Below are 19,680 nucleotides of genomic sequence, written 5' to 3' on the forward strand. Positions count from 1 at the left end.
AAAGCATTTTAATTGACCTTTGCCTCCCATATCACCTAAGTACAACTTATGCTGTGCACATGCATCAGTTATTTTGCTGGTAAACCTGGGGACTGCATAAGGCAAACCACTGGCACAGTTTGCCAGTTTGTATATTTTTTGCACCATAGGCGAACAAAGAATCCTTGTTTTTTGCAAAGTTTGCCAGGGTATATCAGTGTATAGATGATTAATTGAGAATATGAATTATCTCCTGATCATATTCGTACTGGAACTCCAGGTTGACAAACTATTTATATTTATAATTTTATTATTATTTATGTAGAATTAAAATTTCTTTATATTCAGATGCCACTCTACCCATATATATTAATTATTTTTATAGCAATAACTTCCAGGTGTAACAGGTTTTATACTCTAACAGGGAAGCATAAACCATTTGCTTTCCAAGCCTATTCTGACACTTCTCCAATAAATGTAAATATCATATTTTATTTGCAAGAAAATTACTTAGAAGAACCCCAAACATTAGATTTTTAAGAAGAGACAGAGCTAGAAAATAAAATGGTGGATATTACAATTTTTTATGACACGCGGTATTCAAATGCCATTTTGTTTTTGTGAATTTTTATGAATTTTAATGCACAACACAATATAATACCAAATTATTTGGCAAAATCTAAAAGATGATTTTACGCTAAAAGTAAATAAATACCTAACATGCCGCACTTACAAGTTGCGCAGGCCTGTGAAATGGCAACAAACGTATAGTGAGATGAAAACCTACAACAGTATATTCCCCTGATGATCTCTGTTAAAGATAGGTTCAACTTCATTTCTTGTGAAAAAAAGATAGGTTCAACTTCAGTTCCTACATAGGCTATAGTATACCCTACTTAGACATGTAATAGATCTAGTTCAGATTTAGGCTCCTTTATTGTATGCACTTGTCCCTGTATCCAAACCTTCTGGCTGAATGGAGTAGAGATCATAAACATAGTTATTGACTTCATAATTGGTAAATTCCCTCTGTTCTCCTTTTGGGCATGCTATATTATGTAATATCCCCTACCACATAACAATTAGTTTCTTATTCAGAATACTTACTGTGCCAACAGGAAAATATCACTTCATAGTAGGTAGATGGAAATAAGCTATAATCAAACGCTGTCTTTATATCATCTAACATAGGTATATGGAATTATATGTCTGTAATAGCTTGTGTTATTTCATAGAAATGTTAATATCCAGTTATATGTTATGCCTTTTGGAATACATTCAGCTCCTTTTTAAACAATCTACTGAGCTGACCAGAACTAGTTCTTGAGGGAGTCTCTTCCACATTTTTACATCTTTTACTGTGAATAAGCCTTACTGTATATGGAGGCTAAATATTTTTTCTAGGCGTAAAGAGTGCCCCCTTCACTATATGAACCACTTATGTGTTGTACATGGTGAAAATATCCTCCCTTAATCGCCTTTTCCCAAGAGAGAATAAATTCTGTTGAGCTAATCTTTACTCATAGCTGAGCTCCTCCATGCCTCTTATCAGTTTGGTTGCTCTTCTCTGCACCTTCTTCTGTTCACCGATATCCTTTTTATGAATTGGTGCCCAAATCTGAACTGCACATTTCAGGTGAGATCCTACTAATGATTTGTACAGAGGAAAAAGTATGTCTCTCTCTCTCTCTCTCTCTCTCTCTCTCTCTCTCTCTCTCTCTCTCTCTCTCTCTCTCTCTCTCTCTCTCTCTCTCTCTCTCTCTCTCGTGTCTATACCTATTTTAATAAGGCAGCTTGGCATTACAAAACTCAATTTTTTTTCCTCACCAGCCAGTCATTTAAGAGTCTCTGAAAATTAGAAACTATATCTTTGAAATAGCAGAACCCAACTCTTTGAGGACACATGGGTGTATGTCATCTGGTCCAGGTGTTTCATGCATCTAAATGTTTCTGGACCATATCCGTTTTTAGCCATTGTGGTTATTCTGGGGTATGTCAATACTTTCCCCATTATGGACTCCCCATTTTCCTTTGTATACACAGAGCTTAAAAAGGTATTTAATAGTTTGCTATCTTATTGTCTCCAGTCACCAACTGTGAATTATCATGTAAAGGGCAAATATGCTCAGACTTTTTTTTTTACTAATAAAACATTTGAAGAATTTTGTAGTATTTGTAGCTTTCTCTTTTGCAATCTGACAATTGTTTTGAATTTTTGCGGCTTTGTTTTCTGTTCTATATATTTTGTTACATTCTTTGTAACTCTAAAATGACAATGGTGTTTCTTAATTTTTCCATTTTGTAAATGCCCTTTTCCTATTTATAACTTTTTTTACTTTTAGTCTTTTAGGCTAGGTTCACATCTGAGCCGGCGTGGGAGGGCATCTCACTGGCAACTGCAGAGAAAAACATGCTGCTGCTTAAGCCTCGTACACACGACCGAGTTTCTCGGCAAAAATCAGCAAGAAACTTGCTGGGAGATATTGTTTTGCCGAGGAAACCGGTCGTGTGTAGAGCATGTTCTCTATTTCCTTGACGGAAATGGAGAAAATTGGCTTGTCGAGTTCCTCGACAGCCTAACAAGGAACTCAACGAGGAAAACGATGTGTTTCGCCCGTCGAGTTCCTCGGTCGTGTGTACGAGGCTTAAGGAGATGCATGGGGGTACCATTAATCCTAATTGCATCTCCACGCACTGGATATCACAGCATGGCTTCCTGTACTGGGAACCTCACAGCACTATGTGGTTTCCCTGCGTCCATGTTTTGGGAAATACAGGGACATTTTCCAAGTGTTTTTTCAAGGGTACAGCAGCCTGTTCAAATAAATGGGCTTCTGTGCCTGAGAAAACCCAGCTGACGGAAAACACATAGATGTGAACCAGGTGGTAAAACGTATTGCCCGTGAGAATCTTTTATGTTTTTTAGTTGATACTGCTATACATAAAAAAATGAGATGTGTACTTATGAACCTCCTTTGAATTGTTTACACGAGACACAGCAATGTTTAAGCGCTTACTGTCAAATACTACTCAATGGGGGTTATTTATTTACTAAAGGCAAATTCACTTTGCACTACAAGTGCAAACTACAAGTGCAAAGTGCACCTCCAAGTGCACTGAAAGTGCACTTGGAAGTGCAGTCGCTGTAGATCTGAGAGAATGATCTGAAATGAGGGGAAACGCTGCTGATTTTATTATCCAATCATGTGCAAGCTAAAATTCTGTTTTTTATTTTCCTTGCATGTCCCCCTTGGATCTACAGAGACTGCACTTCTAAGTGCACTTTGCACTTGTAGTTTGCACTTGTAGTGCAAAGTGGGTTTGCCTTTTGTAAATAACCCCCAATGCATTGATTTGGTTGCATACATATGGAATTAATTATTTTTATAAACTTTCAAAAATATATTTCCATATGATACAGTGATAGCCTCTTTCACTGGTTATGCTATTTATGCAGTGTATTTGACACTTACCGATCCTTCTGCCAAGGATGAAATGACATTTCCCAGAGCAGATAAAGACTTGTTGATGTTCTTGGCCTCATCCAAAACAGCACCTTCAGCTCCAGTTTTGCTAACCTAATCAAGCAAAGTAAAAGGAATTTACATGAATAAATGACACATACCTATGTTATTAACACTGTATTTTAAGGAAAAAGTTATAAGTTACAGTATTTGAATACAACTGCAAGGGAACTGAGGAGTGTATACCAGGCCAAACCATGTTAAACAGGTGATTTTTTTTGTATTTTTAATCATTACAACAACATTTTCATGGAATACACGACTAAGGTTCTATGGGCTGGTGACAAAATCCCTACCACAAATTTATGATTTTATGTGTATATAAAGTTGACCTTTCAGTATCTTTATAAGTATGCATGGATTAATTCCTGACATGCCAAAATAGTAGTAATGTTTGTCCAAAAAATGCTCTATCTTTTTTCATTTGTATACACTAGAATCACTCTTATGCCCTGTACACACGATCGGTTCGTCTGATAAAAACAGACCGATGGACCGTTTTCATCGTTTTTTTTCCCAATGGTGAAAAAAAAATAGAACTTGTTTTAAATTTTTCTTATGGTTAAAAAACCGATAGAAAAAAACGATCGTCTGTGGGGAAATCCATTGGTCAAAAATCCACGCATGCTCAGAATCAAGTTGACGCATGCTCGGAAGCATTGAACTTAATTTTTCTCAGCACGTTGTTGTGTTTTATGTCACCGCGTTGGACACGATTGGATTTTTAACCGATGGTGTGTTGGCAAGACTGATGAAAGTCAGCTTCATCGGATATCTGATGAAAAAATCCATCGGTCCGTTTTCATCAGACGAACCGATCGTGTGTACAGGGCATTACTCTCTACTTACCCTGCCTTGTTTCCCACCCCTTCCCTTTCAACTCGTCAATGGTATCCTTATTCCCCATGTTTTTGCATGTCCCCATCCCGTAATAGTGATCTTCCACTCCTGTGCACAATGATAGGTTGCCAACTTCTCCATGCTTTGTCATGTGGACATTCTGTAAAATCTTCTGACAGCTCAAGGTACCATCCTGGTTATTGACTATTTTATGTGACATTCTACAGAATTTTTGGCTCCTTCATTCAGTTGCATTTTTCATTGGTGTCTGTTGTGTTCTGATTTACTAAAACTCAGTGGCTGAGTTTGATTAACTTTTGCAAAGGATAGATGTGAGCACAATAATTGATTGTTAATACAGAGTTTTAGATAATTGTACATACTACGCCATTTTTTTTGTTTCTTGTTTTTCTTTGTGTGAGATGATATAACAATTTGGAGGAAGAGTTAAATAGAATGAAAAGAAGCCGCGCTAAAGGTTTTTGAAATCAAGCTTTATTTGACACATATCCATTGAAGGTCATCTCATTTGGTGAGAGTTTAAACATCTTAAAGATATAAGAATAGCTTGCAAATATTGGGATACAGTTTAAGGCTAGGCATTTAGGCTGCGTTCACACTAGTGCGAATTGGATGCGGGTTTCTCCGTATCCAATTTGCAAAGCATGAGATTGTGACCGCCTCTCTATGGCGTTGGCTCGCACATCTCCACAGTGGCTCCGGTGCGAATTGCACAGGAGTCCTGTGTGTCTTTTGGTCAGTTTCAGGTCCGAATTCAGCCCAAAATTTGGACTGAAATCGGACCTGAAACTGTGAATGGAGACGCACCGGACTCCAGCTGTGAGCCGGAGCATGCTGCAGTGTGAACCCAGCCTCAAAGTGCTGGTCTTGATTCATATATGTTTGCTGTAACTGCTTATTGCTGTAACTGTTAGCTGAAGTTTAACTTTAATTTGTTAGCCAAGTCCATCTAAATTTACTAAGTCTAACATACCCTTCCACAGACTGACTATGCTGCCACCTGAAGGCATCCGCTTTACTACTTTATCCAGAATGCATACACTCTAAGACAGGAAGTGTGTTACTGGCAGGATCACCAGTTGAAATAAAAGAAAAAAAAAGCCTAATGCCCCGTACACACGATCTAGCTTTTGCCTGGCCAAACTCACATCGGAATTCCAACGTAAACTCCGATGGAATTCTTTGGAAAAAAGTCAGATGGGTCATACATACATGGTCGGAATTTCCGATGAAAAAAGTCTGTCTGACTTTTTCCTTCGGAAATTCAGATCGTGTGTACGGGGCTTAAGGCTGGGTTTTACACATATGCGATGACAGACATTGCATGTGATTCACACCGCATTTATCTGCACAAATTATTAGCAGGAGTGGGAATATTTTCTGTGATTATTTGCCATATGGACTTATATATGATCATGTCAGTGGTCTATATTTGATTGCACATTTGTTTGCACTTTGTTTACTTGCATGTATTATATCACTCAGCAGGAGTGGGAATATTCAGATTCTGTGATTATTTGCCACATGGATTTTTATATGACCACATCAGTGTTCTATATTTGATTGCACTATTTGTACTTTGTTTATTTGCACAAATTATGTATTGCAATATTGGGCACTTTCCACCATTGCACACAGGCACGCATGCACTTTATTGGTATCAACATTTTATATTAATATTTTACTATGCCAAATGTATTCATTAATTGAATTATAGAACAGCGCCACATCTACTACTATTTTTCTTCTCACACTGCATTGCTGTGCAGATCACATGTGCGATGAGAATTCATCCATACAGTTTGTGGTGCTGGACCTTTTTTTGGTCCACACTGGACACTCATGCGATCCAATTCTTGTCCAATTTGACAGTTCCCACTGCGATCTGAAAACCGATTTGGGGGGTTATTAACTTTATATTGACACCTGCAGCGGTTCGCAGAGTGCAGTGTGAACTGCCTACGAGTTTGATGCAATGCGGGGAACGTGCACAGGAATGGCGCTGGTTCCCGCATTGCACATGGGTGAACCCAGCCTTAAAAAGAAGATGAATGCAGCCACCACATCTAAAGAAGGGTAAGCTACAATAAAATTATAAAATTTTCTGTTTTGGGGTTTAATACTGCTTTAAGAGTCCATGCATTTCCCTTGATGCATTAGCATTGTAGATCAGTGACTAGTGAAACAAAAATGAGACTTGCAGTTCACAAAGCTTTAAAATAAGTCAGCAACATCAACTGTCAAAGTTCTATACTGGCCACTTCTTCTTAATTACGCAATATTTGCCACTAGCATAGCTATATGAGGAAAGTATTTGGAGAGTGGCTTAATTTAGTTAATTCAAGTTCTTTCTGTACCACTGAAGCAAAACAAATCAATCATTTGGCAGCAATCTATTTCAGATATTTGTCCATTGTTCATTTCCCTCTTTGCAGAATTCTGCTGTCTGAGACAATACAGACAGTCTGGGAAATGAGCACAGAGCAAAAATCAATATGTCTTGTTCAGCCTGAGCTCACATCAATTTCACAGTATTCCATGCAACTATATTTCATAGCTTCTATCCTGATGATTGTGCATAATTATCAGTAATGTATTTCTTTATGCGCCATCTATTATATGTACCGTGACTCCTCAGTACTGAATGCTCCCTGTGAAATGAACTGTCAACAAAATCAGAAATGTAGGAAAGAAAAACATAAAATAGCAAGTTTCAGCAGCTCATCTTGTAGAGCTATAAGGAAGAAACCAATACATTCCGGGAACCTTAGGTAAATCTCCCCCATTGTGTGTTTCTCCTCTTCTCCTCAACAATATCAGAACATTACACCAGGCATACCAAAGGGAATCCCTGCAAGCAAACTGCCCACGAGTAATAATACCAGCTAGTGCAGCCTTTAGCATGCCACAAATGGTTCAGGAGGGAGGCCTACAAAAAGATGGGGCTAAAGGGGGGGGGGGGGTGGAGGAAGTGGACAGGTAGGAAGGCAAATCTTGATAATGTATTCTGGGCATTTTTAACATTGTGGCCTCGTACACACGTTTTCCTCGACATAATCCATCAAGAAACTTGGTGGGAGAGCTTTTTTTGCCGAGGAAACCGGTCGCGTGTACCCTTTTTTCATCGAGGAAACTGTCGAGGAACTCGACAAAGAAAGAAGAGAACAAGTTCTCTTTTTCCTCGACGGGAGTCTCAATTTCCTCGTCGTGTTCCTCGTCGGGCTGGTTTTTGACGAGAAACACGATCGTGTGTATGTTAAGAAACCTGCACATGCTCAGATCAAAGTATGAGACGGGAGCACACCTTCGGTAAAAATAGCGTTTGTAATGGAGATAGCACATTTGTCACGCTGTAACAGACTGAAAAGTGCAAATCGTCTCTTATCAAACTTTTACTTAACACGCAGTAACATGAGATTAGCAAAAGCAGCCCCAAGGGTTGTGCCAGTGGAATCGAACTTCCCCTGCCATTTTATGTGTTGTACGTCACCGAGTTTGAGAACGAGGAGATTTTGTCTTGACCGTGTGTACGCAAAGCAAGCTTGTCGAGTTCCTCGACAAGCCTAACAAGGAACTCATCGAGGAAAACGATGTGTCTTTTCCGACGAGTTCCTCGGTCGTGTGTACGAGGAATAATAGCTACTTTAACAAAAGGGCATAAGAAGCTGGGCACTGCCATGAGGGACATTTAACAAAGCAAAAACATTATAGTCCTTTTTAGGACTATCATTTTTTGTGTCAGCAAAATGTAGGCACTTTTTAGCATTGTTTGGGCTTTATTTATTTTTATTTTCTGCTAGGTTAAAAAAAATATTTAGTGTTGGGCTTTAGTGTTTCAGGGTTTATTTTATGAGGGCTGTATACATTGTTTGTTGTTTTGCTACTGCCTTTTTTATTTTGGGGTGCATAGTGTATACTATTAGGCTGGGTTCACACCTTTTTGAATTGGATGTGGTTTCCCTGCATCCAATTTGCATTGAAAGAGATTGTGACCGGCTCTCTATGGAGCCGGTTCACATATCTCTGTTGCGGCTCTGGTGCAAATTTGTACAGGGGTCCTGTGCGTCTTTTGGTCCGTTTCAGGTCCGAATGTCTGTAGCAGGTCACCACATACTTATGCAAAAAGTTAGTGTGCACCGAAACACCACATATGTTTCCTCTTTATTGCCCAAATGTGCCATTAAAGTGTTAATAAACTCAGAACCCTGCCAGCCATTAGCCGAGAGTGATGATTGGGAGCCGATTGGCAGACTTTTTTTCGGTCTTGTAGCTGAGAGTTTTCCTTTGTCTAGCTAGAGGAACTGTGAGGAGATCTTGTGCATGTACTACAGTTTACTGTTATGACTTTATACGATGCTTCCTTTCATAAATATATGAAACTTGGAAAGCTTTCTGTCTGGAGTGTTGCCTATTTATTTAGACCACAAACGTCAAACCAATGGTGGCAGTGAACCCAAACCTCGTCCTCATTGATGTTCATTTCTCAATAAATTACACAGAAACACAAAAAGGGAGGGGGAAGTCCATCACTAATCATAACTTCTTCATTCCTTCAGTCATGTAATACATTACGGTTTTCCAGTTGAAAGTCAATGCCGATCTACTTTGAAGAAAAGTGTTACAAACCAAGAGCAACTAAACTAAGTAGCATTTAATTAAAAAATGCATACGCATGGGCTATGTTCAGTTAACCACATGTGAAAAATATGTAAATCCAGAGACATAGGCAATGAAAGACATATGTGAACCTTAACTTTTTCTGTAAAAGTCAAGGTCTTATTTCTTCTTATGCTTAGTTTGAATTGCCCGGGTTGATGCATACTTATAATACATCAGCATTTCCATCCATAGAAGTCTATTTTCCACAGGAAAGTGGTACGGTTTCTCGTGCCACTCAAACCAAAGTCCCACAAAGCTTTACCACATCTTTCAGTCACCGATGAACCTTGACTAGAGAAACCATGATAGGAGCTCTTCAGCACGCCAAGAACTTCAAGAAGAAACGTTGCTTGCAATAGGTGTGAATCCTGCCAACAACTAGACATTTCTGTGTACTATTATTTCACATAAATGATCTCTATTGTGTTCCTTTTCATGACATTACATTTTGACTTTTTATACATCATGTTTGTGGCATCAACACAACTTGGAGCTCATTTTATAAGACCTTCAAAGAGTATTGATATTTAGAGTAGCCTACAAAAATCCATCAATATCTCAGTTTATAACAGAATACGATCAAAAGAGGCTAAAATTGGGTAGCTTTTAACCTCTTTTATTGTAATTACTAATGCTTTGACGACTGCCAGTGCAACACTGTTCTTTATTTGAACATTGCTGAAAATATTCAGCCAGTGCAATAATTGATGAAACAAGGCTCAGTATACATACCTTTTCACTACCAGCCAGGTCAACCAGATATAACTTTCCACTTAGTTTCAGCTCAGTCTCCACATTCTCCTGTTTGATATTGATAAGGAAGATGCTGTGACTGCGGGAACTGTGTTCATTCATGTCTGGAAAAAACAACAGTGTGTTAAGAGTAATTAACGGAGGCATAGGAAGAAAAGGATAAGCAATGATAAGCGCCAGTGAATGGCAAACAGAATAAGCTGAAAAATAAAAAATAAAACATCACACAACCAAACTTGCTTATCATTTGTCTACAGAGGAGGCCTGCAGACTTTCTAAACAAGGGGCCATATTACTGTCTTTTGGACATTAGGGGGGCAGACTGTGACCAGTGGGAGCAGAAATGTCCTGATTTCAGTGAGATTAAACAAAGCCACATCTTTAGTGGGTTGAATAGTGCCCCAATGTTGATATCAGTGGGAGGAATAGTGCCCATCATGTTGTCAGTGGGAGGGATAGTGCCCCATCGTTGGTGTCAGTGAGAGGGACAGTGCCCTATGATTGGTGTCAGTGGGAGGGATAGTACCCCATCTTGGTATCAGTGGGTGGAAGGGTGCCCATCATTGGTATCAGTGGAAGGATGGAGGGAATAGTCCTCCATTGTTGGTGTCGGTGGAAATAATTATGCTCCTATTGTTGGTTTCAATAGGAGGAATAGTGCTCCAAGGGCTGGATAAAGGCAAGCAAATGTGGCCTCCGGTGCACAGTATGGAGACCACTGGTCTAGAGCAAGAAGTGTTTAGTACTGCCATCAGTTAGACTCAGACCTTCACCAGACAATGATGGCTGAAATAAGAAAAGATCCGCTGTCTGTTTTTTGTTGCTGTCTGTAATGTAATGAGTACAGAAATTAGACTTGCTAATAATTGTAAACCTAATTCAGCCATAAATTTTCTAGAAATGGGCACCAAAATGTTCATGCAGGAACACAATTGAAGTTTATGCTACAACTGTGTTCCCACATGAACGTTTTTCTTGCCCATTTCTAGCAAAGTTCTCACTGAATTAAGTTTACAATTACAACGTATACGCAAGTCCAGTTTCTGTACTCATTACATGATGACCACTGCTTAAGCATATCAAAAACAAAAAACAAAAATGTAATATATTGCAGCTTACTTACTAGTCCTTAAGTATGGTTGCTGCATTGATTTCTTTTTTAGCCTTTTTTTTTTACCTGGTAATCCTATAAATAACACAATGGGGTTAATTTACTAAAGCTGGAGAGTGAAAAAATCTGCTGCAGATCTGCATAGAAACCAATCAGCTTCCAGGTTCTATTGTCAAAGCTTTTGCACTCTCCAGTATAAGTAAATCAACCCCACTATCTAACCCTGGATGCCTAGGCTCATTAGGGATGAGCAAATTTGCCGAGTTCAATTTACAAGGGGTTCATTAAATCCTGCTTGAAGTTCACAGATTTCCAACTTAGCATCAAACCCCATTAATGCCTGTGGGGTGTGAATATAATTTTAGGCCATTTTCAAGGCTAACAGGTTAAGCATTGTCAAAAAAAGGCATGGGGTTTATTTCTCATTAGAAACAACTGTCTAATCCAGACATTCAGCAATCCTTGTCTGCTTCACGGACAACAGGGTGCCTGTGCAGCTGAATATGGCTGCTCACAGGCACTTTCTGGTACCGTTGTCAGTGTCTGTGCAAGTAGCACAGCACAGCCTCGCTCAGCCCAGCCAAGCCCAGCCCCAGTACCACCTGGATCTGCCCACGCCTTGCCCTCATCCACCACTGTACCACCGACCCTGCCCCATCTATGATGTCATATATTTTCTCATGAATTAGGAGGCACAAACGCTCTCATTCATGAGAGAGCTTGAAAGGAATGTGATGCAGCTACAGAGGACCAAGCATATCACTTCCTTCCTTCCAAAATATTAAAAATTATTATTATTTTTTTTACAGATATTGTTAAAATTGTGTAAAATTATAGTGTACTCCAACATAGTTGCATCAAAAAGGAATGACCTATAGCATATTGCAGAAGCCTCTGATGAATAGTACTTCTAAATTCTTAAAGCGGAGTTCTGGCCACAATTTCACTTTTTAAATATAAATACCCCTGTAATACACAAGCTTAATGTATTCTAGTAAAGTTAGTCTGTAAACTAAGGTCCGTTTTGTTAGGTTGTTACAGCATTTAGACACTTTATAAAATATAAATTGACTGGGGCCATCTTAAGTGTGGGCATAATGAAGCCAGACTGTATGACTTCCTGGATTTCAGCCTTGCAGATCTCGCACATGCTCAGTGCTGCACAAGCAGTGTCAGATCAGGTTTCAGCACCTGTGCTGTCCAAGTCACATGATTCTTTGAGACTGGGGAGTGCACAGACTCCTGGGAAGTTACACCCACTACATTCCCAGGAGTCTGTGCGGTGTAGGTTAGGAAGCATTAAGCACCTAGGTGCAGGAAGTGGGAAGATTAACTATTCTGCCTAGCAACAACACTTTGAAGGCATCTAAAAAAAAAAAAATTTTCGTAAAGGACTAATGACATTTTTTTTAAAACTACTGATGTAATGTTATATTTATGGGTGGAACTCCACTTTAACTTGTCATATGTCATACATTATTTGCTTCTCAATTCAACTTTTTCATACAAGCTTGAATATGGACCAATGAAGGAAGTGAACAGAAGGAATGGACTTTATAGGCATATTAAAAAGCTTACAATCTTTCTTATAACTAATATTTAGATAAAAAAATACATACAAATATAAAAGGTATATACCACAATGGTGAATCTTAAAAGGTGTTTTTCAATAACTATTTTCATTGAACTAAATAAAAACCAAACTATAACGATCCAAGGAACCCTCAAGGTAAGTAGGTTACCCCAATGTAAGAATCAATGTAGTACATAACCCAAAAAGAGGAGGAACTGTCCTGGTGGTTGTTTAAGGGGGACCAGCGGCCATATTTAGGGTGGATCAGCTTGGTTCAGTATTGGTTTGGTATGTGCTCAACTAGTTTTGTGCCATTTTGCACTTCTTCAGGAGCTATTCATACCTATATATTTCTTATTCAAATTAAATTAAATTCAACTCTTGTTCTTAGGCTTACATATCTTTATGAAAAGAAAAAGAAAAATAGGGCATCTCACTTGTGACAGCCACATGGCGATTGGATTTTCCCTCATCAATGACATCCAGGATCTCTTCTGGGCTGGACACAAAACGCTCAGTACAGCCCTGAAAACATATACAACATATCAAGGGATTCAGTTATACAAGGCAAATGTGAGTTAAAGTCAAGTGATAATGTACTTTTTTCCTCTGAAAACAGAGGGTTAACAGTGCCTGTTATACGCCGATATCATGTTTTACCAATAGGGAGCGGGGATCGGGCGGTCCGCCCCCCATGGCCCTGGAACAGCGCTCCCTACATAGTCTAAAATTGAGAAAAAAAAAGTCACTTGCCAGCCTTTTCTACACCGCTCCTCCTGTGTCAGTGTCATTGTAAAACGAAGCTTGTAAATATCTCTATAGCTCCGTTTTTTCTGGCTGCTTTCCTCCTCCTCCTCTGAGTGTTGCTTTGATTGGAGGAGGAGACCATTTGTGTAACAGAGGAGAGCAGTCATGTGACCAGGTCAGTGAAAAAAAACTGAGCTATTGAGGTATATGGAAGCTGCAAAATCTGGTACAGCTCTGCATAGAAACCAATTAGCTTCCGCCTGGATTCACACTGCAGCAATGTAGGAACCAGCACGATTCCAGCGCCGGTTCGCGCATCGCATCTCTCCCACAGGCAGTTCACACTGCCCTCTGTGAACTGCTGCGGATGCCAATACAATGTTAATGACACTCCCAGATCGGTTTGTAGATCCCAGTGCGAACTGTGGATTCGGACAGGAATCAGATCGCATGGGTGAGAACACCCATGCAATCTGATTCCAATGCGGGGAAACAATAAGTTTGTGCAAATCCAATGCGAGTTCAGCCATACAACTGTATGGCTAAACTCGCTTTGCACAGACATCGCCTCCGGGTGCGAATCACATGCGATGTCTGTGTTTGCTAAAGTGTGAACCTGGGCTCCAGGTTTTATTGTCAAACCTTAAAGTGTAAGTAAACCCTCCTATCATTTTCAGGCAAGGAAGCTGCCATCTTGGCCTATGTTTAATCTTCAACTGCCATGATGCTGCACATGTGATCAGTTATGACACCAGCCATTGGATGGTTTGACAGTTTGGTTGAGAGCACAACCAATGTGACAGTTAGCAATCCCGGCATGCCGGAAATTTAACTGCTTTTTGAAACTGTTAAATTGATGGGTTTACTTCCGCTTTAAATGAATAAGCTGGGGTTAGAAACTGATTGATTACCATGCACAGCTAAACTAGATTTGCACTCTCCAGTTTTAGTAAATCCCCCCAGTGTGTTTGTGGGGACCAGATGGCATGATATTGCTCTATTATGTAATTAGGTGCTGCGTGTTTTTTAAAAGTAGTGCATGTATTAATTTTTGTGCATTCTAGTGACATTTGCAGCCAATTCAAATGAATAGGCTGTAAACTTGCACCGCAGGGCAAAGTGCAGGAATCACAAAGGAACATGGACCACATTGCTGTGCAATTCTGGTGCCCTCAGTTATAATCACCTCACTTTTCTTAAGTTTTAAAAACTTCTGAATGACACCTACGCTCAATTCCTGAAAGTGTGGGAGCCATGGACCACACATAAAGCTGCTGTGCACCTGGACCACTATTTACTCTCTTGACCTGATGATGCTTATGTAGATCTCAGCTGTTGCTATGTGGTGGTTTATCGCGCCCCCCCCCCCCTCTACACACACACATACACACACACTCCCTCCCTTCCTCTTCTATCCCCTCTCTTTCTCTCCCCTCTCGCTCCTTCTCTCTCTTGTTTCTTTATTCTCTGCACTATTAGTCTTGGGCCGTCATGGGCTTTTTGCCCATAAGCTCGCTCAAACTGTGGGTACCATGTCCCCATGTCCTTCCTTGGGTTGTAGGTTGCCCCTATCAATCACAAGGTGCAGACCCCATGAGCTCCAATGCTCCTATACACAACTGTGAACCTGTATCTTGATTGCTTTGACTTCATTGATTGTTGCTGTACCAACAACTATCTCGTTTTACACTGCCTTCTTTGTCATTGGCCTGATGGCCTACATTTTTTTTCTCGTTATAATCAATTTTGTTATCTTTTGTGTTGTCACCTTGCGCTGTATGAAAGTAAACACTTGTGTTGCATTGTGCCTAGGCACTTTATAGCTGCAAAAAACAGAATAACATACTTGTTCACAAAAGCATTAAGAATATAAAAAAGGTCCTGTCAGGGGCAAGATTGCAGTTCCACATAATTCTACAGTTGTATTGATTTAGTGATAAGTGGCAACTATATTCATTGACACTGATCATCATTATTAAAATAATATTAAATTCTTAAGCGCACTATAACCTTTGATTGAACCTGATTGCAAAACAGTTACTTAAATCAGAGGAGCCAACTGAAAACTCAGCTGCCTTTCACCACTCGTTGTCAAGGGCACAATCTGAGTTATAAAAACAGCATGAATATCATTCCGTTCCTGAGAACACAGAGACGTTATGAAATGATACCATATATTTTGTATTGTGATTTGGTTTAAGCAAAGCAGCATGAGATCGATATTTCGTAATCCTGGCTTCCAAGAAAAATCTCACAAATCTATGTTCTGTACCTGCCCACATAAAACTGTAAGAGAAAAGGCTATTGTGTTGTTTTTGTAATGGGCTTTAGGATCATAGTGATTTCTGGTAACATGGAACAACTGCTCCTTTATGATGGTGCAGCCTATATCGATGTGTGACTATGTATTTGGAATTGGAACAACTCATGCCAGTGTGTAGAGTGGGACAAAACCTTCTACCACAGTATTGTGGTACAAGGCTGTGCTTGGCATCTAAGGTCCCATTTACACTGGTTTGATTTTTTTTGTTGCCATTTCTGTGCTCTTTCTCCTTTCACTGTCCAGTCACGGGGTGGGTCTAGGAAAACCTGGGCTCAAAGGAAGTGGGATGAATGATGCTGGCTGAGGACATCTTGTGGCACAAAAAAGTACTGCAGCTGAAATCTAATGCCGCGTACACACGATCGGTTAAACCGATGAGAATGGTCTGATGGACCGTTTTCATCGGTCCAAACCGATTGTGTGTGGGCGCCATCGGTTATTTAACCATCGGTTAAAAAAAAGCCAACTTGTTTTAAATTTAACCGATGGATTCCTAACCGATGGGAAAAAAAACGATCGTTAGTAGACACAACCATTGGTTAAAAATCCACGCATGCTCAGAATCAAGTCGACGCATGCTTGGAAGCATTGAACATCATTTTTTTCAGCACGTCGTTGTGTTTTATGTCACCGCGTTTTGACACGATCGGTTTTTAAACCGATGGTGTGTAGGCGCGACGGACCATCAGTCAGCTTCATCGGTTAACTGATGAAAGCGGTTCATCGGTCCGTTCTCATCGGATGGACTGATCGTGTGTACGCAACATTAGTATTGAAGGTGAATATTTCAGCTAAAACCGGTTTTGTAAATGTTATCCTTTAATGAGCTATTTATTTGTATCTAGTTGTTTTAGCTGGAGTTCTGCTTCAATTTTTTAAATCAAATGAAAACATTTCCAGCTAACCCTGCCTTGTTCTTTTTTCCTCATACAGGATGTTCTTAGCATAAAGATTAAACTTTAATTTAAGTGTGATTGCATTTTTGGCCAGAAAACAAAACCACTGAGATGTCCTCTCTCACCTTGACAAATGGAACGCGGTTCTTGTCTTCATGTACCGAAAGGTTTGTTTTAGAGACTGCAAAAGCAAGGAAGAGAATTGATTTTTAAGCAGTTAAATAAAAGTAAACACTAGCAATGCATCCAGATTATTTTTCATGAAATTCATAAATGAATTGTGTTTTGTGAAGGACAGTAATTAGTAATATATTAGCAACATTAGCAAGTTAAACAACCTGTGAGCTGCAGTACATTAAATATGAAAACTGCCCTCTATACCGTGTGATTAGGTAAAAACATACACATTCTTTAAGATTCTCCCTGTTACAAGTAGACCTTAAAAAGTGTTCTAAAGTACATAAGAGCTTTTTTGATAATTAAGCCCTCGACCAATGTTGCAGCTTTTTAAACAGTAGCATCAATATAAGCACTATTAGGAAACAAAGGAAATTTACAGATTATATTATATATACAGAGATATATACATACATATATATATATATATATATATATATATATATATATATATATATATATATATATATATATTTATATTTATACAGTTTTGCAAGAGAAAATAATGTAGATGAAGTAAGCACACAGTGGAACAGCCGTCGATTCTAGGACCTTGTGACTTTGTGTTGGATTGGATTGGGCTAGCATTGAGCTCACCCTTGGGTATAAGTGTTAGAATTAAGGGCTTAAGTGTTAGGGATTTTAGGATATGGTTTTTATGTAGGATGTGGTGTCTAGATAGGGGATGGTTAAAGTGTATGTAAAGGCAAAACCTCTTTATTTAGTTTTGGATAGAATATGGAAGTGTTAAAACCCTTGTTATATTTTAATTGCTGCCTTTTTTCCCACTGGGGAAATGCACCCTTACTATAGGTCATGGTGACCATGGCCAAGTATTAAGGTTAAGGTTATAGTTATGTATTAAGGGCTGCCTTTACAGGTTTATTGTTGTTGGTGGTTAAGTGTTTAGGTAAGGTAGGGTTTCTTCCAGGGCTCAAGTCCTGCGGGAACGCATGGGAACGGAGTTCCTGCACTTTTTCACAGCAGGAACTCAGTTCCCTTTGCAGGACTAGAGCAGCCGAGCCGCCCGAGCCAATCCTTCACTAAGCGGCGATGCCCAGCTCGAGTCACTGTCAGGGGCAGACGAACCTTAGTAATCCTTTATGTTACTGGCCGCTTCCTGTATATGGATTTATCAGGTAGTGTGCGGGTATTCTGTCACTTCCTCGATGCCGCAATGTCTCCTGGGAGCTTTTGTCATTGTTCCCAGGAGACATTGCGGAGGTCTGCCGCGAGTTATCGCCGGATTTAGAAAGAACTTGCGGTTTAGTAATTATGCAATTGAGCGTATTATTTTTATTTTTTTGGTGGGGGAGTGGATCTTGGGTGGGAGTTCCCACACTTTTTTCCCCGGGACTTGACCCCTGGGTTCTTCATTGCACTATCCAGATATACTATTTGCAGTGGTCCCAAGAACCATGGATTCTACATCTAAAACTATCAGCTGCAGGCTTCTAATCCTAAATCATGAGTGAACCCAAAACCAAAAATGTAATCTATTGCAGCTTACCAATCATTAGATGTGGATGCTGCATTTGTTTTCTCTTTTTAGTTCCCCCCCCCTCTGTTTTCACCTGGTGATCTGGGCTGTAACACCTTTCCTGAGTATGGATGAAGGAGCAACAGAGACACCTTTGGAAAGCAACATTGTCAGCCTGGGTGAAGGATAGTATTAGATGTACTAGCAGATTTAGATACACTAAACAAATCAAGTCAAATTCCAGCTAACACCTTTTAGAGCCGGTTCACACATGCGCGACTCGTCAGGTGACTTAGCCGCCTGACAAGTCGCACTCCGCTTTGTACTATGGAACCGTTCTAATAGGAGCGACTCAAGTTGCTCCGACTTAGAAAAAGGTTCTTGTACGACTTTGGGACGACTTCAGGGCGACTCACATTGAATTCAATACATAAGTCATTTTGCAAGTCACCTCTGAGGCCGTGGGTAGATCGCCTTGCCGAGTCGCTCGGCAAGTCGTGACGCCCCTGTGTGAACTGGCTCTTAAGGGGTTACACTGGTACAGCAAACTGTTTTTTTTTCCTTTTGAGACAAAGGCTTTACATAAAGAAATAAAAACTGATCATTGTAAACACCCCTGCTAGTGTTAAATGGTTAGTCCCAAACTTCTAACTGCTATATCTGCAGGACAGCTTGTTGAAAAACAAGGCTAGATCACCAGGTGGAAACTAAGGTAGTCGTCCCATCTAAGGACTGATAATCTGCAATATAATTAATGTTTGCTTTTGGGTTTTATACTGCATTAAGAGCAAAATGCATTGTCTAGAGAAGCCACATTATATAACACATTAACTTGTATCAGAACATCTAATACAATCAGCTTTCCTGCATATGATGCCTTCACTTTAAACTGAGCACATGAAATATTTATTTCAGCTCTGCAGTAGAGTCTCCACACCCACACACATTATTCCTAAGATCCCTTTTGAATTGAAGGATCATTAAGAAGCCACAATATTTTGTCTGTTTACACAGAACACTAAGCTTCATATATATATAGCTACTGGAAAAACCTTCACAGTGCACATTGGAGTTGGATGCACTGACATTAGCAAGAATGCATTTGCCCTCTGGGAGTCAAAGCAGATTCTCGTATCCCCTGATTCTCAGTGATCACTTTACTTTCTGCTGAACCACAAAAAATGGTTCCTTCTTTGTCTAACTCTAATTCATAATTCATTAAATCGTAGAAAATAGCATCCATCCATTTTTTTTCTGCTAAATATGTTCAGCGCTGTATAAGTAGGCAATAAAACATTACCCCAAAGCTCGATTTTTTGTAAGGAATTACACCATTAAAATAGAACTAAACTTGTTATTGTTAAAGAGGAACTACACTGCATCTGTGCATCAAAATCCAAAAATGCTATACCACACACTTTTTTCCCCTTAAAATCAAGGTAAAATCGTGGGTGCGCGATATATGCCGATACTGTTGCAGCAGTGTTTGGTTTTTTGAATTAGGCGCCGAGCGCCGCAGCCTAAACCAGAGCCGAGCCCGAGTGTACTGCACACTCGGCTACGCTCGGCTACGCTCGGCTACGCCCGCAGCCACCCG

The 19,680-nt window shown here is 39.7% G+C and overlaps 1 protein-coding gene across 5 annotated transcripts in view; it reads right to left on the reverse strand.

Annotated features, from left to right (window-relative positions):
• KIF5A (kinesin family member 5A) overlaps positions 1–19,680 on the reverse strand; it is a 209,854-nt gene that overhangs the window by 73,788 nt on the left and 116,386 nt on the right. For all 5 annotated transcript variants that reach the window (XM_040340905.1, XM_040340904.1, XM_040340906.1 and 2 more), the window contains exons 6-9: positions 16,552–16,607; positions 12,898–12,985; positions 9,756–9,880; positions 3,453–3,557 (exon numbers count right to left, since the gene is read on the reverse strand). In XM_040340905.1, the coding sequence (XP_040196839.1) occupies positions 3,453–3,557; positions 9,756–9,880; positions 12,898–12,985; positions 16,552–16,607 (374 nt within the window). The remainder of the gene's footprint in view (positions 1–3,452; positions 3,558–9,755; positions 9,881–12,897; positions 12,986–16,551; positions 16,608–19,680) is intronic.

This window comes from Rana temporaria, chromosome 2 (assembly GCF_905171775.1).
Source record: "Rana temporaria chromosome 2, aRanTem1.1, whole genome shotgun sequence".
Classification (NCBI taxonomy): domain Eukaryota; kingdom Metazoa; phylum Chordata; class Amphibia; order Anura; family Ranidae; genus Rana; species Rana temporaria.